General features: G+C 40.8%; 3 protein-coding genes and 3 long non-coding RNA genes across 7 annotated transcripts in view; 2 read left to right on the top strand and 4 right to left on the bottom strand.

Moving 5' to 3' along the window:
* LOC135339285 (uncharacterized) overlaps window positions 1-22,670 on the top strand; it is a gene marked incomplete in the record, with an annotated part of 254,087 nt that overhangs the window by 144,693 nt on the left and 86,724 nt on the right.
* Window positions 40-2,110, top strand: LOC135340010 (uncharacterized). Its single transcript, XM_064536296.1, has 6 exons — window positions 40-204; window positions 746-1,030; window positions 1,151-1,453; window positions 1,503-1,576; window positions 1,626-1,809; window positions 1,865-2,110. The coding sequence occupies exons 1-3, from the start codon at window positions 141-143 to the stop codon at window positions 1,408-1,410; spliced, it is 609 nt and encodes a 202-aa protein (XP_064392366.1). The 5' UTR covers window positions 40-140; the 3' UTR covers window positions 1,411-1,453; window positions 1,503-1,576; window positions 1,626-1,809; window positions 1,865-2,110.
* Window positions 7,414-7,916, bottom strand: LOC135340441 (uncharacterized). Its single transcript, XR_010396351.1, has 3 exons — window positions 7,809-7,916; window positions 7,509-7,710; window positions 7,414-7,459 (listed from the first exon to the last, which is right to left on the bottom strand). It is a non-coding gene; the product is annotated as an uncharacterized LOC135340441 (long non-coding RNA).
* On the bottom strand, window positions 9,083-9,868 carry LOC135340408 (uncharacterized). Its single transcript, XR_010396344.1, has 3 exons — window positions 9,547-9,868; window positions 9,369-9,503; window positions 9,083-9,198 (listed from the first exon to the last, which is right to left on the bottom strand). It is a non-coding gene; the product is annotated as an uncharacterized LOC135340408 (long non-coding RNA).
* On the bottom strand, window positions 11,791-12,757 carry LOC135340224 (uncharacterized). The gene is made up of 3 exons (XR_010396256.1): window positions 12,461-12,757; window positions 12,157-12,232; window positions 11,791-12,105 (listed from the first exon to the last, which is right to left on the bottom strand). It is a non-coding gene; the product is annotated as an uncharacterized LOC135340224 (long non-coding RNA).
* LOC135339714 (uncharacterized) lies at window positions 18,982-21,441 on the bottom strand. Of its 2 annotated transcripts, XM_064535972.1 has the most exons (10): window positions 21,285-21,441; window positions 20,666-20,971; window positions 20,331-20,612; window positions 20,210-20,277; window positions 19,956-20,154; window positions 19,739-19,893; window positions 19,563-19,678; window positions 19,236-19,519; window positions 19,102-19,179; window positions 18,982-19,045 (listed from the first exon to the last, which is right to left on the bottom strand). In XM_064535972.1, exons 1-7 carry the CDS (start codon window positions 21,349-21,351, stop codon window positions 19,652-19,654), a joined length of 1,104 nt encoding a protein of 367 aa, XP_064392042.1. In that variant the 5' UTR covers window positions 21,352-21,441; the 3' UTR covers window positions 18,982-19,045; window positions 19,102-19,179; window positions 19,236-19,519; window positions 19,563-19,651. The 2 variants fall into 2 exon arrangements, with proteins under 2 accessions (XP_064392042.1, XP_064392033.1); XM_064535963.1 differs by having other exon boundaries at window positions 19,563-19,893.

Genomic DNA, 22,670 nt, shown 5'->3' with positions numbered 1-22,670 from the left:
GAACTAGTGTCTTACTATTGTGATCTTTACCAGTCCCTTTAAGTAGTCTCTCCTACATCTATATCTATGGTCATACTACTGAAAGTGATTCATTTTCTACTCTACATAGCCAGCTAGCTTGGCACACCTACTATGCTTTGATGGATGATTACACTAGTTTGACATTCCTTCTGTTTGTGGGGACATTCACCATAGCTGTAAAAGGTACGTAAGTATAAACCATAAAGTATAGCTACCGTAAAACCAAATCGCTCCAAATATGCGACACCCTCGAGCTCAGGCAATTTTCTGACCTCTAAAAGTAGCGATTACAAATGTCGCATCCTAAATGGAGGTAAATTATTATAGCCACACCCTAGCCTCGATTATAGATTATAGATTATCGATAATATTATAGCCGGCCTACTAGAAAGTACGAGGCCTGAAATCAAGGCAAATAGACTAGGTGGAGTTACCTCCAATTAGGGAATATGCGACACCAGGATACCAACATAATTTTTCAACGCTACCTGTTGAATCATAAAAGTTTCCCCTTAAATCGTGGTATTACGGTATGCATGGTCTTGGGATTATTTTGCTATTCTTATCGCAATTGGGTCCAGTATTAACACATGGTGGTGATACTCATAGGCTAATGCTACCACAATTGAGATTGTGGCTGTAATTAAAAGAATGTGGCAGACTGATGGGAGTGATGGCCCATAATTTGTAGCCATGCAGATAATTACATTTATCGTATACACAGCCCAGCAGTTTACAATTGAGCCTGAGTCAGTGGTACAAGCCGAGGGATTATTGGCAGAGTTTGAGTGCCTGTCTCCTGGAACATCAGCTCATGCTTGGCTTGTGAATGGTGTTGAGTCTACTAGCCCTGACTTTTTATCTGAATTCAGAATAGCTGGAGGCACTGCAGGTCGTCCCTCAGTGCTGACCATCCCAGCCAGTTCACAGTTCAGCAACAGTGTCATTCAGTGTTCAGTATTTTCACGGAGTGGTGAAACTTTGTCAAGGAATGCAACGTTGATAGTTGGTGAGTAGTACAATTATTTGTAGAGCGTACATCTTGACACAGTTGCTTTCAATGAGGCCTTTTTTCTCAGAGCGTGTATTGTAGAAAGTATACCTTGAGTTACTGTGCTTATTTTCTCAGAGCGTGTAATTCTTGTGGTGTTGAATGGTGAAACTAAAATTACTGTCTCCGTAATGAATTATTTCGCTATGAATAACCTCGCCTATCGTGTGGACATCTCCCTGGTGCCTCTGGTCATCACCAATGAGATGGTTGCACTTCCTCCTCTAAATGGGATTCAAAATCAAGTGCAGTTTAATTATCAACAACTTAAGAACCACACTATCTGTGATACATTCACCTTCACTGTGACTCCATTTAGTGAGTCAGGAATGGAATGAGGATCCAGTGAACCGGTCACTGGGTTCTTTACAACAGTAACAGGTATTGTGAATGTTTTTTAAACGTATTTTAAGGTTGGAAATTACCACAGATAATAACGATGTCGCTCCCCTCATCAGTCAGGGAAGAAATGTGTTGAGGAAAATAATACATCTCGGTGATATGGTAAGAGACGTATTGACTGTAAGAGACACTTATTCAGCTCACCTCTCAGGTACCCAACTGTACCAACTTCACCTCCTACCAAGTGACCTCTGACATATCACCACCCTTCAATAAGACCATCGAAGATCTCCAAATGATAAATATCTCTCTTCCCACTGACCGAATAATCATAATCTCTGTGACGCTTACTTCGATCACGGGTGTGCGCCTCATATTCAAGGACATGCTAATCAGTAAGTCGTGTTATTCAGTATGGCAGTGTTACAAAGTTGATTTTGTTTTCCACAGGAACAACTGATGTTCAAAATTTGATTGTAGACGTTTGCCCTAAAAAAAACTGTGCAAGTATTGAGTATGTTGAAGGTACCCTCTCTCCCGGAGCTCTTGTGTGTGTGATACGTATCATTGATGGAGAGTTGGATTTTCAAAGCATAAGACTAGTGCCAATTCGACGGAATATGAGTGACAATTTTACCATCCCGGTGGCTGTTAGTGGAAAGTACAGTGTGGTTGCATTTGACCTTGAGAACAACAATATGATTATTGCTGGTTATTATTAGTACATAGGATTGGCAGTGGGTTTGCCTGTGTTTAGCAATATTTCAATTATTTTGACTCATGTTCAAACTGTTCTATCTCTGCAGGGAAAGGCCACATCAAGAAACTGGCTGAACAGATAGTTTATTTAGCCTTTTCTCTCTTTGTATCTCTCATTTCATAATCCATAAACATTTTAATGAATGAATATTTTCATTTTAAAAATTGCACTATTTCGACGTTTCACCGCTCTTTGTCTGACTGACTAAGTAAGTAAGTGAGTAAGTAAGTAAGTAAGTAAGTTTCTTGCCCAGCATTTACTCCAAGTACAGCCATCTCCAGGACATTCTGCACAGGGTTTCCAAACGACTACAACCTGGATTACAAAGCGCTTCTTCAGATTTGCGATTGCTTCCACAAGGCAGATGACCTCTCAGTCTCTATTTCTCTTACCTAGACAATTCCGCCATCTTTAATGACTCAGCAATTGCGTTGTGGCCAATAATAATAGATAGGCGTGGCTAATAAACCGTGCGCCTAAAATCAGTGCAGCAGTGCTTTTCCAGAGCCTGAGGTGTTCCTTTTCTTCACACTGTTCAGCTCTAGCTCCCTTTCTCTGACAGGCATGCTATATGCACTGGCTAGATATCATGCTCTTAAAATGGCTGTCATTTAATACTGATTCGCAAATTCAACATAATTATCAAGCAATAAATTATTACTCATTATACTATAATTATTAGTCCAGAGATATTCGAGAAGATATCTGATTAGTCCTGTCTTCTCTTCTTGTACTGCCTCTTGACGTTCCACTTATGCATGTCATGATACGTAAACTGTACTGAAAAAGAAAGGGAATCCGACTAGAAAAACATTTGCAATGTGAAAAATTGCTAGGATTGGCCAGGGGAACCACAAAAAAGCGTGGGAACAAGAAATCAGACGAGAGCATAACTCCAATCCGTTACAACGTCATGAACATGTACAATACATAGTATATTAAATAATAGACTGTGTTCCAGATCCACCTATCAGCTTCCATCCACCACATCATTCCATGCAGTCACCAGTACGGTCCGTGCATGTTACTACGCATGGATGGACTGTGTGTACCTGTGCTCAACACTGCATGTATTAGGAACATCAATTTATCACAAATCATCATGATTATGTGCCCCACATTCTAAAATGGATGTATAATAAATATAATATATAGGGATTGGTCATCACTCCACCAGTAAAAATTGCGTGGCATATTGGCTGGGAAAACATGGGAAAACTACCAGTATACATGTGATTGACGTTGTAACGGATTGGAGTTATGCTCTCGTCTGATTTCTTGTTCCCACGCTTTTTTGTGGTTCCCCTGGCCAATCCTAGCAATTTTTCACATTGCAAATGTTTTTCTAGTCGGATTTTGTACCTAGAATGCCCATTTCTATAGTGGCCGACGATGAAACTACGTTTTTAAGCAATGGTGAGTAATAATAAGTGTTGTCTATAGTGGCCGACGATCAATTTAAGTCGACAATATTTAGTGTCAGTGTTGTATACGTGCTAGCCTCGAATCCAGGCCGATTGACAGTATCTATTGCATGTGTAATTAATCATAGGCGTGGTCCATACACGCCCACGTACTATCTACTTACAATGTATGTATATGAAGCTTTATAGCCTAGCTAGCTAGCTGTGGCACTCCATGGTGTTGTCGAGAAGGCTTGCACACTAGTCTGAAACCAGAAGAGGCTCTCATTTACCTCTATGATGGTTGGATGGTCGTGATGTTTTGAACTTGGTTTCTGTACAAATGAGAACTTCTTCTGGCTTCAGACTAGTGTGCAAGCCTTCTCGACAACACCTAGGGGTCACAGCTAGCTAGCAAGTCTTCTCGACAACGCAATAGAGAGCATAAGCCATAGCTTCACAGGAGACAAATATTTGTTAAAATTAAACAAACTAGTTTACGGTATAATTTTACAAAGATTTACTAAAGTATACGAGTTACCCAGATTCTGGGTAACTCAGTTCGCGCTTGTGCACTATCACCCATGCAATAGAAACCAGGCCGTATTTTAATCGGCCTGGGATCGAGGCTAGGCTATATACGTGCAATACCCTAGTGCTTTATTTTCGCTGATTGACTTCGAACCTTGGTATTGTAAGGGGTGTGGTCATTTAAACCTATATCATCGAAAATTCAATTAAAAACTGTAAAAATTAATGAACAATTAAACGCTATACCGACCGTATAATTATTATAGTATAATTATGAGCCTAAGTATTAATTATTGTTGTTGGGTTCCCATTTCCTCAGAATCTTCCACTGAACCGAATTCTCCACCTAATTCTGAGGGCATCACTGTCACTAAACTATCAAATGGAAGTGCTGAAGTGACCTGCACTCACTGGCCAGAGTTGTCTAGCGTTGTTTCAATCTAAAACTCTCCAACCTCTCTTGATCCGATCGTGATGATTGGTTTTATTGAACCACCTAATGACAGAACCACTGTCACTCTTAATGCCACTTCCGATGTTTATGTGGTAGTGTACACTTGGAACAGTGATTCTGGTGAGACCATTTTTGATGGGAAGGTATCCTTCATTAGTCAATTGGAGCTACCAACTAGTAAGCCCAGAGTTAGTTTCAGAATTGTATGCACTCTGTTGCAGCTCCTCCCCCTACACAATCACCTCCTGATACTACTGGAACTCCAGTTCCATCGCCCATGATAGTACTAATAGCAGGTGAATGGTGGCAATTTATGGCTGGCTGCACATTGTATTTTGTCTGTTATAAAGGTATCATAACCGTGGTCGTGGTACTGCTTCTCCTGATAGTCACCGTAGCTATTGTTGTAGCCGTGGTTATTGTGAAGAGAAAACAAAAAGGTGATATCATTAGTTAAAAAATTTTTTATGTCACTTCTTCTCAACACAGTTGAGGTTCCAGAGTCAGATGGAATAGTGGATTGGTCATCAACATTTGCAGGAATTGAGCAGCCCAACGAAGCTTATGCTCCAGTACTGACGAGAAACATTGCTTATGAGCAGACAAAGAAACCACGGGGACAAAGGATCGATGACTCACAAGCCCCGGCAGCAACAGAGGGAGAGTATGAAAGTATTGAGCCAGTTCATGAGTACGAGGAGTGTTGCCTCAGGGAAAAGCAAGTCGTGCAAATTATGTTAACGTTAACTGACAGATTTCCACATTTATTTTTATCACACACATTTGTATACCATAGCGGGAAATTTTCGCCGGTACACATTTTCACTATTTGCATGACTACAGAGCCCTCTCAGCAGAAATTTTCATGGGTTTAACTTTTAGTATTCGCGTTTCAATGCCAGGAAACTACACCCACCAATAGCTTTGTGTGTGAAATACCATTAATTGTTAGTGGCCCTGGTATTAGAAGTAACTGTAACTGTATGTGCTTGGTTTGATCTACATGTATTGTGCATTGTACGTACCTCACCAGAATGGACAACTGAAACACACACACAATAATATTTACACCTTAAATGATAAAGGAATACTATATTTGCTATCAAAGGTATATACCCCCGGTAGTGATGTCAATAAAAGTGTGTAATAGACCTATTATACAGTTTGAAGAGGCTACAAAACAGACTTTCATCATGCATATACATGTACTACACTGCGTTTACGCAACCTACTTAGTGCATTTGCATGACTGCATATGAATAATGTGTTACTTTACTGAGTGCTGCCTTTAAAGGAGGTTGTCTTTTTAAGAGGTGTCCATGCTTATATTCTCATTATAAAAATGATACATGTACTCAAATGGGAATGCATGCACTTATTTGTTGACATAAGTTATGAGTACTAAAAGCTAACATTCTTGGTTAATGGTTTTGTTTCCACGTCAGCACAATGCACAATGCAATACAAGTGCAGTACAGGAATGACCTCATACAAAAGGTTGTGAACGATTGATTTGAGGCCGGTGTCACAGGACACGGCCTCCCCCAGGACAGGAGCTCCGGGGGGGGTTCCGTCCTTAGGATATTTCCTCCCCCGGAGTTTCTGTCCTAGGACAAAAGCTCCTACCCCAGGACCAGAGCTCCCCCATTCTGCGGTGCAGGTGAAAGTCAGTCCACAGGTAATCTGAGAGGACTAGTCTAGGCTACGAAGTAAACTGCCATAGACAAAGCCTAACTAGATGCAATAGATGCTGTATCTATTATGTTATAGATCTCAATACTCAATATATATACAACAATGCAAGAGAAAGAAGTACAATAAATATAATCAAAAGTGCACAAATCATAAAGTGATACAACCAGAACAAAACCAATTACCTACTGGTTCTTTGCGAATTTTGGCACAGCGATAGTGATACCACTCACTACATTTGTCACACATGCTCAAAAGAGTCCGGTCTCTTGCACATGCAGTATAATTATTGTAATGGCAATGGTTTGTGGTGTTGGTCTTTTGGGCATCGTTTTCTTTGTGCGAGGGAACCGTGGGCTTTCTCAAAGCACTTAATGAGATGTGCTCTCATTTTGGCCTCATCAAACACTAGAGAATCCACATTATCGTTTATTGCAGCGTGATATGCAGCAGCAATGCTAAATAGTTCGCAGTTGTTAGCACCCTCTTGCTGCTGGAGAGCCACCACAGAAATCAACAGCCCATTGCATTGAATTAATGGGCTATACACTTGTGCTATCTGGAGCTCAGTACTTGGGGAAAGCGTTCCATTGAAGCATAGATTGAAGAGTTAGAGGGATAGGAAACGGAGTGGTGCACGTGATGATTTTACATTGAATCTGCAGTGGAGCCTCGAAAATTATCCGCGCTACGCCCTATGAACGAGGCTATTAAGCACATTTTTGCCAGGTAACTCCCAAAGCTGTGTTTCCTCGAGACATCATCTCTTTCAGCAATTTATAACACGCCTAGTCCATGAGCCACGTGTAGTACTTGCTAATGTCTGACCACACCCAGTAAAAAGAGACTTTCCAATAAAGTTATATGTTCCCAAGGCTATTTTAGAGCTATTGGAACATATAACGTGTAAGCGTGCTGGTTATGACTACTACAATAGGTATAGACCTTGAAATATAAGTGAGTTGCACGGACTAAGCACAGTTACTTGTAGTTTATTATGCACTGAGTGTAGAAATAGATATTGTTATGATGGCCTCGATTAAACCGCAGCGTAGCGCGGATGTTACTCGAGATACAAACCGTTTCCTATCCCTCTAACTCTTCAATCTATGATTGAAGCAGCTGTCGTACAAATACAGTTCACCCTTTAAACAGAGAAGTGGCAATCCAGTGCTGTCGTTCTTCAACAAAGAAGATTTGCACAGCTGCATGTGTACAAGTAAAATTATCATAATTACATAAACGTTGTCTTACCTGGGCCTTGATTATTGGAAACTGGTGGAAATGCCTTTAATTGGGCCAAGAGAGTATTATAGCAGCCTTCAAACTTAAGGAATTGCATCGATAATAACTGGTGGGATGCACGCATATGCTTGTCGGAGAGCATACCACCTATTGCACTCAACACTTGTTTGTCAAAGAGGTTTAGATCTAGGGTCTTCAGCCACATCGTTCCCTATAATCATATACACAGAAGTCTAAGAATTGTACAAGATATATACACAGCTTATACAGAATATTCTACCAAGAAAATAGACATAATAATATTATTACCTGACTCTTTTGTTTCTTCCTAGGAGGTGACTTGCAAGGATCTTTTGTGTCAAGAGGACGCTTATCCTGCTTATCTTGCTTTTGAGAGGGTAGGTCAGGCTTTTGAGAGGGTAGGTCAGGCTTTTAAGAGGGTATGTTAGGCTTTTGAGAGGGTACATCATGCAGGCTTTTGAGAGGGTACATCAGGCTTTTGAGAGGGTAGGTCAGGCTTTTGAGAGGGTACATCAGGCTTTTGAGAGGGTAGGTCAGGCTTTTGAGAGGGTACATCAGGCTTTTGAGAGGGTAGGTCAGGATTTTGAGAGGGTACATCAGGCTTTTGAGAGGGTAGGTCAGGATTTTGAGAGGGTACATCAGGCTTTTGAGAGGGTAGGTCAGGATTTTGAGAGGGTACGTCAGGCATTTGTTTATTCTTAGGAGGTGATTTGACTGGAGAAGAGTGGTTGTCTTCAGAGCCAGGAAGAGTGTTTTCTTCATCGTTGGTTTCTGTAAAATGTTTTAAGCATAATTGTATAGCAAGGAACACGACAGAAGGAGGTTATTGCTAGCCACACTTTACCTGGAGAGTAGTATTCCTTTAGCAGTACCCCATTGTAACACTGTTTCAATACTTTGCCGCTCCCAGACTGCAACTCGTATCTACCCTTGTCAAGGATCTTATGGACAACATATGGACCTTTCCAGGTGCATTCCATTTTCCCTCCCATTCGATGAGAATTCTTTAGCATGACACTGCTGCCAACTGGATAACTCTACGACAAAAATGGCAAAAAATAAGCTAAAGTTTGCTATATAAAATAATACCTTCAAAAAGTAATATGCTTGTTGTCATACTGCTGCTTCTGTTTTTGCTGTGCAGCACTGCAGCAATGTTCTCCTTGGCATTGAAGTGACAGCGGTCACGAATTTCCATCAACCTTCGGAGAATTCCATCCATGTCTTCTCCGTCTTCTTCATTTTCAGTCTCCTCTCCACTCAATTGGTCAGCATCTCCTCTATCTTCTATAGCGTCGGCACCATCTCGTTGATCCATATCCGCGGGTGGCGATTGAACATTAGGAAAAAGGGTGTGTACTTTGATAACGCCTACAATCAAAAAATAATATATGCATGCATGATATAATAATTAAAATTTTACCTGTTTTGATATGCGATAGGCATAAAGAGCAGCAGAGAGATGCTGATCCCAGTCATCAGTACTAGAATCGATTACCTTCCTGAGAGTGTTCACTAGAGTCTGGTTGAAGCGTTCATCAAGGCCATTTGTTTGTGGGACAGGTGGTAAGCACTTGATACGCAGTGCTGTATGTCAGTCAACTGAAAAAGTCGGGTGTTGATTTCGTTGACAAACTCTCTTCCTTGGTCTGATTGAATCACTTTTGGCCACCCATGCCTGCAAAATGTGTCAAACAGAAATTTTGCTACACCTTCTGCTGATTTTGATGGGAGTGGGGCAGCCTCAGGCCACTTAGAGAAATAATCTGAGAGCGTGATAATGTACTTGTTTCCAGAGCTTGTTTCAGGTAGAGGTCCTACCAAGTCAATACCAACTCTGTACCAGACCTTTGTCACAGGGATGGGATGTAGTTCTGCTCTGGGCTTCTGCAGTTGGTGATTCGTTCATTGGCATTTGTCGCAGTGCTTGCAGAGCTGTATGACGTCAGCATGTAGGCCTTTCCAGTAGAAATCCTGAGCAACCTACATGCATGAAACAGATATAATTATACTTTATAAGATATACCTTTCCATAGGTCTTGTCTCTCCCAAAATGCATTCCATCCAGTCCATCGTGGCACATGTTTAGTATCCTGCTTTTATCCTCTTGCTTCACCATAACTCTTCTCATTCTATGCATGCCAGTGCTGTCCTTCTCAGGCAGGTATAAGCATTGTTGCTGCAGAGCATATCTTTGAACTTTGTCTCTTATACTTCTCTTGTCATTAGTGGAAAGCCCGTCTCTGTATTTCTTCTGGCCAGCATTGCTGGCAGCAGTCTTGTACAGCAGTATGTCCTCATACTCTTGTTGAGTAGCCATTCTGATTGCTAACAGTCTATACATTTCGCATGCAGCTTATTATATATACTAAAGCCTTGACAGGTTTTGACAGGGTACATGTACCCGGATGATATATCCTGGGGGCGGGGATTCTGTCCTAGGACGAAACCACCGGGGCGGAGGCATTGTCCTAAGACCGCAGGCTCCGGGGGAGAAACTGTCGCCCGGAGGTTCTATCCCAGAGGAGGGAGGAGGACACGATTAACCCTAGGCTTAGCTCTAATTAGACTAGCCTCGATTCCAGGCCGCTCTCAATTGAGAAAGAGGGCCTGGTATACATTGTCTGCGCATGCGTCAGTTACCCCAAGATTCTTGGGATCGAGATATCTTAGTAAATTAGTCAGTATATTGTATATTTTACAATGATGTCATTGCACAAATCACAGCAGTTTTAATAAAATAACACAGCTACTTACAACATTTACGACCTAGACTAGTGACTAGTTTTGTTGTGATGGCTTCTACTTCTGTTCTGCTCTTGCTTAAGCTCTCTCCAGTGTTGAAAAGTCAGATTTTGTCTTCTTTTGTACTGTGGTAGAGTGGTAGGTGTTTTTCTGTCAGTACCGACCGGCTCTGGCAAATCTACTTGCTTCCAGACACTTGTTTGATGCCATCTCAGTAAGATCAGTGCTCCTCGTATGAGCCTAGAGTTGTGATGGCGATTTCTCTCTCTAAATAGTTTAATCAACCACGTGGGTGACTATAGTACAAAAGGTTAATTGATAAATTACAAAGAGTTTTACTAATAAATTTACTATTGAATCCACCCACACGCAAACAGTGTTTACAAAGCATCAAAGAGACTGCATGCATGCAAAGACTCTGTATCAAAGTAGCAAAAATGTTTGCATTATTATTCTATCATGGAATTCAAAATGAAGGAAGATTTACCTTTCAAGTTACTCATGCTTTTACCTTTCAAGTTACTCATGCTTTACCTATAAGAGTTAAATGCTTTGATGCAGCTCTGCAATGTTGGATCTGCCTGTAAGACAATCGATGTTGTTGCATAGCTATCGCCATATTTGCAACTTCGTGCTTACTTTCTCAGACAAATTTCAGAACAAAAAAGTATAAAGCACACAATTTCAGTGCAAAGACAACAATTCATATCTTCCTCCATGTTTTCCTATACATATAGAAGATGTAAATTGTTGTGGGGATGCTCCAATAGCATCACTGGCTCAGCTCTCAAGTAATGTGGAATCATAAATAGAAGTCAAGAGAGAAACTGTTGTATCATGGTGGAATCACAATAGCAGTTTCCTTTCGGGACAAGGGTAATCTTGGACAGTCCTGACCAATTCGGGACAGTTGGCACCTATGCATGTGCTTCGTGCTGCATGAGGCCTGATTCATAGAATGACATGGTGCAGTGTGATGGCTGTGAGACCAGTGGTATACTACTGTACATGCATGAAATGTGTGTGTGTGAGGAGAGCTGCATTCAGTAACTGGCACCGTATAGACTGTGAAGACCATAGAAGACTGTATTGGTGTATGTTACCGCTGTTGCGCTGTTAATGGGGGGCCTAAAATGTTAAAATTCTAGGCCCGGGGTGCCCAATCTCATGGGGGGCCTAACATTTTATGACACCGGGGGGGGGGGGGGGAGCCCCATATCGCTTCTACACCGGTACTATAGCTCATAGTTCACTGCTAAATACACTCAAATGGGATCTAAAACAATATAGATAACAATATGCATGTACACAAGTCTTTTCTTCTCAGTTTTATGATAGATATTATATACACTGAACTACATGTACAGATCCTGGAAGAATCAATTTTCTTCTTTCTTGAGGTCCTGGTTAGCCTCGATCCCAGGCCGAGTTTTCGCTTTTATAACGGTTAGGCAAACAACTGGGCCTGGTACTAGTTGTCTGCGCATGCGTCAAATTTTCATTGTATATTTGTGGTTGGCAAAAATATTTAATAAATCAATAATAGAAATTTGTACACAGAAAATGCAGAGTGAGTACACAAAAGATGCACATAGGGAGCTGCTTCACAAAGGCCTGGGGAGTTGCCAGTTGTGCTGCAGCACAATTACAGTGACCCAGGGCAACTTCAAGATGATTGAATGCCTTCAAATTACGTTTCAAAAAGATTTAGCAGGCTGCTGGACTTCTCTGATTCTAGGCCCCAACTCGTAACTCATTGCTTGAGAAAACGTAGATTCTCTTGATGTCTCTGAGCTACCCAGCAACGCTCGAATGAGCAGGTCATACTCCAGTCCTGTGTCTGTGAGTATAGGACAATATTAAAAGAAACCAAAGACGGTTAAACCCTTACCTCAAACTGTCCAGTCTCGTCCGTTAGTATAGCCAAGAGGAGCACTGTTGGGATAGCTGGATATTAGCCATTGCTCCTGTACAGAGAAGTAGACATTTATACGTGTAGATCTATACATATTAAATTTCTCGGTTATAGTGTCATTGTCGACGAGCTGATGATGGCAGCACCAAGTTCTCTAGCTCAAACTCTTCACTTGATCTACCATATTAATGATGAAACTATAGTCTACCTACATTCTTGCCAAACATGAACAAGACTTGATAGCATAGCCGGCCATAGGGCCCACACAAAAATATCTGACCTTAACAAGCTTGACAAAGCTTTATACCTCTTCCCTTGTTGTTCAGTCTTCAGAATAAGCTTCAGAGAAGAGAGAAGCTTCAGCTAAGAGCCATTCCAATCGATTCCAATAATGATAAAACGGGAACTGACTTCTAGTACACGATAGTACACGAATATAAATGTCACAAAAGTGAACGAGAATATCCATTCGTCAGAATCTGACAAACGACTGACGCATGCGCAGACAACTAGTACCAGGCCCAGTTGTTCGCCTAACCGTTATAAAAGCGAAAACTCGGCCTGGGATCGAGGCTAGGTCCTGGTAAGCCACATAATACAACAATAGATGTGTAAATAAGTCTTTTCTTCTTAGTGAGTTTATATAGATAAGCTAACTTTAATATAATAGAAACTAGTATACTATAACACTAATATACTTTTTGAGCGAAAGCATAACATGGCGAGAGGCATTAGCAGGCGCACGCTTGCAACACTCGTTGATGTAATGATATAATTACAGCGCCACCATAATTTAAGCGCCACGTCAGCATCAGCATAATTTTTAGGCCCTAAAAAAGCGCCAACGTAAGCGCCACCATAATTTAGGCTTGGGCTGAACGCAATTTTTTGTGTTCTAAAGATGCACCACTCAGAATTTTTTCTGGCGCTGTAATTACATCAATGAAAGCACCGCAGGTGCTGATGCCTGGTGGAGATGCCAAAGCTACATAACATAAAGCTGCTACTAATAGATTTTATGCACATGATAAAAACAATTTAATTTTGCTGCATGCAAAAACTCAGAGAGTAGGTAATGATCGACCATGATTGTTGTTAAAACGATCGATGCCAAAAGTTCAAGTCTAAAATTAATGGCTGCCATCAGCAGAGCCTTGCAGCTCTCTTCTCACTCTTGCAGCTACCAATAGCTAGCGTTCTAGTGCAGAGCTAACTACTAAGTAGAGTAGCAACACTCGGTAAACAAGTTTGGCTACGTGCTCTTCTAAAAAGGCTGCAATGGCATTCCAAGTAAGCAAAACTAGGCATAACTCGAGAATGAAGCATTATTTTGCAAATCCACGAATTAAAATCCAAGTAAACATGACTAGAACCCTATAGAAACTCTTACCGTACCCTCGCGAAAATAAGCCCATCTGGAATAAACGCCCATCCCCTCTTTTGCTTCGAAGTTCTTGCACGAGGGTATTTTCACTCGATTATAAGCCCACCCAGAATAAGAAGTTGAGCATGCGCAGTAGCTGAATGCCACATGTTCACTATTAATTTTCTTGAAGAAAGGAAGTTTTAGGTAGTACAGAGGTTTTCAGGTTCCTTGAGAAACTATCATGTGCGCTTGCGCAAAACATTGAACTATGTACTCTGGTTTGCTGTGTCAGCACAGCTGCAAGCACATGCTAGTTTTATATTTAGAAGATCATCTGATCATGGAACCAGGACAGCCTTCGTGTTCACACTTTCGCTTGCTGTAGCTGCCACTGGGCGCCGAGTGACTATTAATAGTGGATCACAGAAACAAGTATCAAAGAACGGTGGTGGGTGCGTGTTAATTACACCATTAAGTAAAGGTACATATTCAATGCCAAATGTGCTTACTGCAAAACTCAATACAACATTACAAGGAGCTTCCCCACTTCTATCCAAAGTTTTGGTGAAAGTTGCATCAAAAGATGGGCCTATAAGCTCTGGAAAGATGTTCACTCTTCGTGATTTAGATATTACTACAATTCTCACATGTACATGTGAGGACTTAAAAGATGCCATTAAGAGACAGTTAACTGATGACATTGTTGATAGTGACTTCGATGTTGGATATGTGGAGGGTTCAAGTGTTGTGCGGATTAGAAATAGGCGTGATCTGGAGGAGGTGTGGTCCTGTATTAATAATCCAAAAACTAAAGGCAAAGTAATGCTGTGGTGTGATGGCTTAAGCAACACCAAAGAGAGTCGCAAGCGTCCTCGAAGTGATGGCGTATCTGTGGTTAATACAAAGAAAAAAGTACCTGACAAGGCTGACAAGGAACAGAAAGTTCAGCAACTGGTCGACTCATTGAAAGAAAAGCACCTTAGTGATTATACACCTATGCAATTTCGTATATGGGCCGAAATGGTAGCAAGTGGTATGTATTGTAGTATGGACAATCTGCCTAACACCACAATGTTCACTGGCAGCGGCACTCCATCTCGAAAAAAAGACAATGTGCCAGTTGCTCGGGCTCTCTCTGATGCAGCAACTGTGATTGCTACTGCTTTGTCTCCTGCTGTGTCTACCAGTTCAACACATATTATTGCAAGCAATAGCCCAGCAAAAGTTATAGAGAGTAGGTCGAAGCTATACAGGCAGTTGAATGAACTACAAAATCTAAAGCAAAGCAGGGTGTTGACTGACGAGGAGTATTGTGAAGAGAAGGGTACAATCATGAAGTTACTTCAACAACTAAAGTGACATAATATTGATTAAACTGACAATTTTTGGTGTGCTGTGCATAGTTATTATTATACGTTGTGATAATGTTTTAGTCAATGTATCCACTATGAGAGATATAAGAAAGGCAGTCTTGTTTGGTTACCATACTAAATGCCATACTTAAGAGTACTCTTGAGGCACTGCATAATTGAAATACTCCATCGTTTTGCTTCATAATTGATTTCACTTGACTGAAAACCTCTTCGCAAGGATTCAAATCAGGTGAGTATGGAGGGAGAAAAAGCAGTCGTGCTCCTTCTTGGTTTTCAATTAAATCCATAACACCGTAGACTCGCAAGCCGTCACTATTGCAGGCGAACAGTAGACTGGTCAAACTCCGTGTAGAGACTCGTGTTGCACAGTCAGCATATCAGATAAGATTCTAAGTGGCTGCGGTTTTCGTGACGTCACTATACTGCTGTGCTACGTAGAGTTTTCTAGTTGTACGTCACTATCAACGATCTTGCGGTAACCGCATGCGGTTAGTTGCCACAAATATCGTGGCAAACCTTACACGAGTCTCTACACAGAGTTTGACCAGTCTACTGTTCGCCTGCAACAGTGACGGCTTGCGAGTCTAGTGTATGGAGGCATTGTCCATAATCACAACTGAATGGGGATTTACCCAATTGAATGGATTTAGAATTGGAAGAACACAATCTCTCAAAAACTGCTCAAACCTTCCACCATCCACAGTCCCTTCAAAGAAGCATACATCATGTATTCCATCAAGGGACAGTACAGGAATTGCTGAGTAGCGTGTTCCACGTGCTAGCAGCCTATGGTCTCTGGGCGTCATACCTCTTATACTGTATGCCCATTTTCGCACACAATTTCTTCTATCACACCCTGTCTCATCTAGCCATATGAGCATTCTTGGATCATAGGTTGTAACTTCCGCCATAAACTTAGCACGTAATTCATCATTACGCCGTATATGAATGTGTTGAATAACTTGCCGTGTACAGTTCATGAACTTCAGTGTTCGACAGATGGTTGCAACACTTACAGTAACGCCAAACATTGTAACAAGTTTTGCTTGAATTTCATGTAAGTATATGCCAGTGTTCTCCAAAATGATTCGTAGAAGTACAAGCTGTTCAAAATCTCCGAGTAGTTTCTGAGGACCATGATTGTGTTGAAACTCTTGGCGCTACATCACCAGTTTGCTCAAAAGCATTAATATATCTATAGACAGTGCTCTCAGAAAGGCTGACTTGGTGTGATATGTCTTTACAATTCAAGTGATGAGCAAGATGGAGCCAAATTACTCTCCAACAAAGGTCCAACGAGTATGGAATCGGCATCTTAGTTTTTGAATTTCGTGAGTTTATTGATTGAAGTAGCTGGGCAGAGTCTATAGCTATTGCACATGCTCTATTTATTTCACAGTCACTATAGTCAACCAACCTGAAAACCTCTGTACTAAGGTTTGGCACATGGCAAATATATACTGCGCATGTGCAGAAGGTTAAAAGGTCATTCCACATTCCAGTCCAGTCCAGTAGTCTAGTCCACCGATTACAGACTGCCATGTGGTAGTCTGTATTTCCTGGATTGTCAGTTTAACAAGCAGGCAAATGCTGCTGAAAACAAGGAAGGACTGAAAGAATGTCGTGATGTTGATACTCTGGAAGAAATTAGTGCTGAAGAGACCATACCTGATCAAGTGGTCACTGAGACAAGGTCTCTTGTCACTAGTGAACTTGATGAACCCAAGTCATATGAAGACGTTGCTACAAGTTTCCACAAAACCAAATGGGAACGAGCCATGGAGGCTGAAATGAAGTCTCTCCAAAATAATGACGTTTGGGAACTTGTTGAACTACCTGAACACAGGAAAACCTGTCGGTAGCAAGTGGGTTTATAAGGTGAAGGTTGAAGGTGATGGTCGAGTTGAACGCTTTAAAGCTAGGTTGGTTGCTCAAGGTTATACGCAGACTAAAGGAGCCAAAGGAGCCGATTACGATGAAACTTTCTCTCCAGTAGTTCGAATGGAATCATTGAGAACTGTTGTTAGTTTGGCAGTACGAAACGGTTTGAAGCTGCACCAATTAGATGTTACCACAGCGTTCCTCAATGGAAAATTACAAGAGGAAATCTACATGCGACAGCCTGAAGGCTTTATAGCTGAAGGACATCTGGTCTGTAAGCCTGTATGGACTAAAACAATCTCCAAGGTGCTGGAATGCTACCTTAGATGAATATCTGAAAGAGTTGGGATTTCTACAGTCTTCCGTGCATTTACATAGCGGCTGTTGATGAGGTGGCTGTTATTGGTGTTTATGTTGATGATATAGTTGTTGCTTGCAAAAGTGACACACAACTGAAGGAGATCAAACAAGCTCTTTGCAAGAAGTTTGATGTAAAGGATCTTGCTTGGTATGAAAATTGCTCAGGATGAAGACGTTTGGATTGGTCAACCTGCGTAGGCATGCAGGATGCAAAGTGTGTTAGCACTCCGGTTGATGCTAGTTCTAAACTTGTTAAGTCTGTTGAGAGTGATGTTTGTTTTGATCCAAGTGTTTACAAATCGGCAGTTGGAAGTTTGTTGTACTTGTCTACGGGTACAAGACCTGATATTGCTTTTGCGGTAAGCAATGTGGCGAAATTCTCTTCAAATCCCACGAAACAGCACTGGACAGCTGTTAAAAGAATTCTGAGGTATCTGAAGGGTACACGCAATTTTGGCTTGTTGTATACGAATGGTAATGTGGACGAATTCATTGGTTACTCTGATTCAGATTGGGCTGGTGACTTAGACGACCGAAAGTCTACGTCCGGATATGTGTTCATGATGAGTGGTGCCCCTATTAGTTGGAGGAGCAAGAAGCAGACATCAGTAGCACCTGAAGCTGAATACATTGCTCTCTCAAGTGCTACTCAAAAGCAATGTGGCTAAGACAACTTATCTCAGAACTGAGAAGTGAACCGACTGAAGCTACAGTTATCTATGAGGATAATCAGTCAGCCATTTCAATGTCAAAGAATGCTCAATTTCATGGAAGAGCAAAGCACATAGATATACGACATACGTGAGCAAGTCAGTGCTGGAACTATTGAACTTAAGTATTGTCCGAGTAGTCAGATGGTGGCTGATATGTTAACGTACTTTCGAATTGTTGAGGAAGATGGCTGGAATTGTTTCTCTACCTGTCTCATTCTTGAGCAAGTGAGAAGGAGTGTTGGAACTTGATATATAGAACGTATTGGAACTTGATAGAACATGTTAGAACATGATAGAACATGCAGGATAGAACAAGAACAGTGTTTAGAATGCATTACATAGGTGTTATGATGTACACTTGTCAAGAATAGAAAGTTATTTTTAGCTTTTCTATAAAGTCTCACTTTTTATTCTTTTTGTATTCTGCTCTGCAAATTGTGTTAATAGATCTTACTCTGCTATCTCTAGCATCGCATAATAATTATTAATAGTGCATGCATATAATTATATCTAAGGAAGTCAAAGCTCATACACTTGAATATGTCTTCTAGCCTAGCTGATCCCATGGACATTTCTACTGAGGGCTCTGGAGCCAAATAGCAAAAAAATTTTCCCCGGCAAAAATTCCCCGCTATAATTATGGTACCTGGTTTGCAATTGTCTACAAAAGATTGTGACCACAAAAATAATGAATAAAGCAATTTAATAATGGAGGACGGGCCATGCCATCTAAATCTAGTTTGTAAAGTCAAAAATGTTGAGATATAAAATTAATTAGTTTTCGGGAGCACATCCTCGTACTCATAAACTGGCTCAATGCTCTCATACTCTCCCTCTATTGTTGCCGGGGCTTGTGAGTTATCAGTCTCCGTGGTTTCTTTGTTTGCTCATAAGCAATGTTCTTTTTGAGTACTGGAGCATAAGCTTCATAAGCTTCATTGGGCTGCTCAATTCCTGGAAACGTTGAGCACCAATCCACTTGTCCATCTGACTCGGGAGCTTGAATAGTTACTGCATGTGTATCAAGGTCAATGTATTTGTATCTAGCAACGTGCATTGACATTATTTACCTTCATTCTGCATATTTTTTCTTTTTTTTATAATACAAATTACAATGCCTGCTCCAACAACAATGACTACAAGCAATAGCAGAATCACCACCACAGTTATCCCTATTATAAATATATAGGTGTAATTTTAGCTACACATTTAATAGTATTCGCTTTACCAGCTATTACTCCAGCCAATGGAAATTGGTACCTAGTAACAGGTATGGGATCGGTAGGAGACAAAGTAGAAGGTGCACCTGTATATACACACACACAGTAAACTGTATGAAAATGAGCTACCAAATACACTCACTTGTTAGTGGATTGAGTTGTCTAGTGAGTGATACCTTCCCGTCGAAGATGAACTGTGAGCTATTCCAAGAGTATAGACTATAACATGGCCATTAGCAAAAGTGTCACTGACAGAGAAGCTCGTTGAACTCGCAAATGAGTCAATGAGAGCAACTAAAACTCTGTCGAGACTGATGGTAGACTGAAACAAAACAAGACAAACGACATCAGAGTCAGCACAAGTCACTTGTGCATCTCCGTTTGGCAGCTTTGTGGCAGAAACGCCCTCACTACTGGGAGGTTGTCCTACAAAATGAATAGGACAATGCATGCGCATGTACAGAAATACCTCCATCTTCGGAGGACACAGTAATAGATATATTCCTGCTGTCAGCTGCAATTGAGATGGGCATTCTCGGCAGAGAATTGCATTCAAGATCAAACGTAATCACTCCGTAGTTTCCACTGCATGGGAACAGCTAATATTGTGAAATTGTTACTCCTGCTACGAGGTATTGTCATTACTTTTGTGTTAGTAAAATCCAACTCTCCATCAATGATACGTATCACACAGACGAGAGCTCCGGGAGAGAGGGTACCTTCAACATACTCAATGCTCGCACTAATACAACCACCACCAGGACATTCAAACACTAGGACTCCTTGAACATCAAATGTACCTGAGTGAATAATTAATTATCAGCTCAAACTACACATGCACATGATAGGCTGAGTCGCTCACTGATTTTAATGTTCTCAAACATGAGGTCTATTCCATTCTCATCAGTCAGTGTGACACTGTATTCTGTCATCTTGTCAGTGGGGAGGGAGAAACTGAGTGAGCCATCAAACAGAAGAGGGTCCGTGATTGAACGGTTGATGGAGGGAGTCAATAAGTCAGAGTCCACACGATACCGAGTGAACCTTGTACAACTGGGTATCTGGAGAACGTTAGTATATGTATGTGTATATCTCACCAACTATAAAAGAACTCACGATGGCTTTAAACCCTACTGACTTATTGTCCCCACTTTCACGAATACGATGTGGTTCTTCAGTGCTACCTGCAAAGTAAAAGTGTAACAAACGTGTATATGTTAGAGTGCACCATATACACCTTCTGCCCTCATAAAGAATCTAGTAACTGGTTCACTGGTTCTTCCCCTCATCTCTCCTTCAGTAGGAGTCACGGTGAAGGAGAATCTGTCACACACACTGATGGGGTTGGAGTACGTGAAGATGTATTCATTAACAAGTCCACACACAGAATCAAGAACAACTGTTTGAGTTGAGTCGAGTGTTGTCATGTTGATGTCCACACAGTACTCAGTGAGGGGTAGAGCATTCCACATCACGGTGATGGTGTTTGGAGCAGTCAGAACATTAGTGATTATCGTTCCTACAGGGAAATGCCTATAAAATCTTATACACAAATTATAGTTACTAACTCACCATGAACAGTTAGAGTTGCTGTGGTCGATATTTCAGACCTTACAATATCAAAGCCATTTCTGATCAGAGCCCGACACTGAACAACAGAGTTGTTGTGCTGTGGAGTGGCCAAGATTGTCAGTCTTGATGGTCTACCAGGAGATGAAGGTGGACGTGCTCGAACAGTTGCTGTATCTGCTTCGACTACAGAATTGTTTATTGCCCAGTCATAAAAAACAGCCAATCCCTCCACTTGATACCGACACCTGAACACTGCCTCCAGTCCCTCAGCTCTCTCCACTGACACTGGCTGTACTGTGAGCTGAGCTGTGAGAAATAAGAACAACACAACAAATGTACAATATATAGACTAGCTCTCGCTATTCCGGCTCTCTGAAGTACAGAATATACCGGCCATTACTCTAGCGTATATTAGTAAGTATATTTCGAGGGTATAAATGTTCGCTTTTGGAAAGGTTTTCGCGGATTTAATTTTCATGGAATAGCGCATACATGTTAAATTGCGGTACATGCCTAATCCGCGAAAACCACAAACATTTATACCCTTGAAATATACCCGCTATACGGTGAGCGTTTGATTTTTAGAGACGGCCAAATATATACTACCAAATTAACTTACCTTTTACAGCTATGATGAATGACCCTATCATAAAAAAGAAAGTGAATGATGTCAAACTCTTGTCCATCAGATCATAAGTGTAGATCGATCTACATTTACTAAGCTGTGTGGAAGAATAAGATTTAGTTTAGCCACGCATATCTATGTACAGCTACAACACAAATTCAATGTACAATCTCTTCCATGTATTTACTCACCTATTTAATGTTTTAAACCATAATATTAATACTGAAACTGTCCTATTCATAGTGTGATCTTTACCACGCAATCATGTATCTAGATCTGTACAAATACAAGAATGCATTTTAAGCCGACAAGTTTACTAGAACGCTTCCATGACAACCCCAACCACAACCACAACCATAATTATATAGAAAAAGTGCACTCATTATATAAACATTCATGTTCAGTTTAGACAACTATAAATAAATAGAATAGTCAAACTAAAAACATCACAACAGTTTTATTAAACCGTGACTAAAAAAGGAATTGATGACAGATGTTGAAAGTGGCTAATGAAAAACAAGCCATAGATTTATGTGGTCATAATTATAAACATTAACTTCTATACACACTATTTGATGGGATACAGTCGAAGGGTATGTAACTAGAGCCTCAATTCAATCGTTCACAACCTTTTGTATGAGGTCATTCCTGTATCGCACTTGTATTGCAATGTGCATTGTGCTGACGTGGAAACGAAACATGCAGTCCATCAACAAAGAATGTTAGCTTTTAGTATACTCATACCCTTGTGTCAACAAAGAGCATTCATTCCCATTTGTATCATTTTTATATGAGAATATAAGCATGGACACCTCTTAAAAAGGACAATCAATGTACTAAGTTACAGTTACTTCTAATTACAGGGCCACAATGATGATTTTCCAGTGACGCGCAAATAAAACAAGCAATAATTTTACATAATTATAGTTGGCGCTTATATTATAGCGTTGGAATAGAAGATAGTAGCTGTTCCACAAGGCCACCTGATTGATCATTTGTATGTATAGCCAAGGGCGTATGAAGAGAAGAGGGCATGCAACTCACAAAGTATACTGTGTATGCGTCGTATCATTGATGAGTCAGCAGGAAATGCTATATTTAGCCCAACCTCCCACTAGGGAATAGAGTAAAAAAAAGGCCAGTCTAGAGTATAAAGTGCATGTGCAATAAATTGTTTACTATAATATTGTAGCATAAACCCCCCCCATTTGTAAATTGTAGTTGCATGCCCTCTTCTCTTCATACGCCCTTGCTATAGCCTCGATTTCAGGCCAAGCTATAATTTCTTTCTAAGTGCCAGCAAAAAATAATTCCGCTAAGCTTGGTGCTCAATTGGAGTGGACTTTAAAAGCGCTAGCTGTGATTGAAAACGGTATATAC

The sequence above is a fragment of the Halichondria panicea genome, chromosome 1, assembly GCF_963675165.1.
Source record: "Halichondria panicea chromosome 1, odHalPani1.1, whole genome shotgun sequence".
In the NCBI taxonomy this organism is placed as follows: Eukaryota; Metazoa; Porifera; class Demospongiae; order Suberitida; family Halichondriidae; genus Halichondria; species Halichondria panicea.
Note: the sequence above shows the minus strand (reverse complement) of the source record. Positions and strands in the feature narration are given on the sequence as shown.